Raw genomic sequence first — 999 nt, 5'->3', positions numbered from 1 at the left:
AAACAACCTTTATTTAGGGACCTTTTGAGCAGGATGGGCTACTCGACCTGAAGAAAATTCTATCTGGGCCCCACCTGTGAGGTCATGCGCTGTTTATCTTGATATGAGATCACCATGTCGCGCACATATGGTTTTGATGCATGTACCTTGTGTACCCTTATCAGACGGGTAGTCATGATGGGTATAATGGGCTTCGTATAATTGTACCCCAGTGTCACTATGATGGCATGCCCTGCTCTCTCACTCAATAATAATAATAATAATAATAATAATAATAATAATAATAATAATAATAATAATCCTTTCTACTGTAGGCACAGGACCTGAAATTTTTAGGGGAGGGGGACAGTCGATTACATTGACCTCAGTACGCAACTGGTACTTAATTTATTGATCCCGAAAGGATGAAAGACAAAGTCGACCTCAGTGAGATTTGAACTCTGAACCCGAAGGCAGATGAAATACTGCTCAGCATTTTGCCCAACGTGCTAATGATTCTGCCAGCTTGCCACAATAATAATAATAATAATAATAATAATAATAATAATAATAATAATAATAATAATAACAACAACATAAATAGTAGTAGCAGTATCAAATGTTCTGGGAAACTGTTCAGTGTGACTGTGGAAACATCAGCAGGTGCGTGTTCAGTTGAGCGTGACCTCTCACTGGAACATCATGGCCTGTGTGTTTTGGTAGAGACACATATAACTGTCGGAGAAGAGGCGGCGCTGTAGTTCCGGCTGGTCTGGATCCACGTAGTCGAGGTCACTGGTGGTGATCCACTTCTGCAGGTTGGGGCAGTAACGGACCTCTGGAATGTTGTAGCCCTCATTACAACCTGCACAGGCAGGCAAAGAAAAAAAAAAATAAGGTTACTGAAAACAATGATGCTTGTGATGATGATGATGATGATGATGATGATGATGGTGGTGGTGGTGGTGATGATGATGGTGGTGGTGGTGATGATGATGGTGGTGGTGATGATGGTGGTGG

The 999-nt window shown here is 41.6% G+C and overlaps 1 protein-coding gene across 1 annotated transcript in view; it reads right to left on the bottom strand.

Moving 5' to 3' along the window:
- Positions 1-6: 6 nt before the first annotated feature.
- LOC106877142 (uncharacterized) overlaps positions 7-999 on the bottom strand; it is a 29,885-nt gene continuing 28,892 nt past the window's right edge. Inside the window, exon 13 of the mRNA XM_014925947.2 lies at positions 7-844. Within this exon, the coding sequence (XP_014781433.1) occupies positions 669-844 (176 nt within the window). The 3' untranslated portion in view covers positions 7-668. The remainder of the gene's footprint in view (positions 845-999) is intronic.

The sequence above is a fragment of the Octopus bimaculoides genome, chromosome 30 (genome assembly GCF_001194135.2).
Source record: "Octopus bimaculoides isolate UCB-OBI-ISO-001 chromosome 30, ASM119413v2, whole genome shotgun sequence".
In the NCBI taxonomy this organism is placed as follows: domain Eukaryota; kingdom Metazoa; phylum Mollusca; class Cephalopoda; order Octopoda; family Octopodidae; genus Octopus; species Octopus bimaculoides.
The sequence above is the reverse complement of the archived record's forward strand: the minus strand, read 5'-3'. Positions and strand labels throughout refer to the sequence as shown.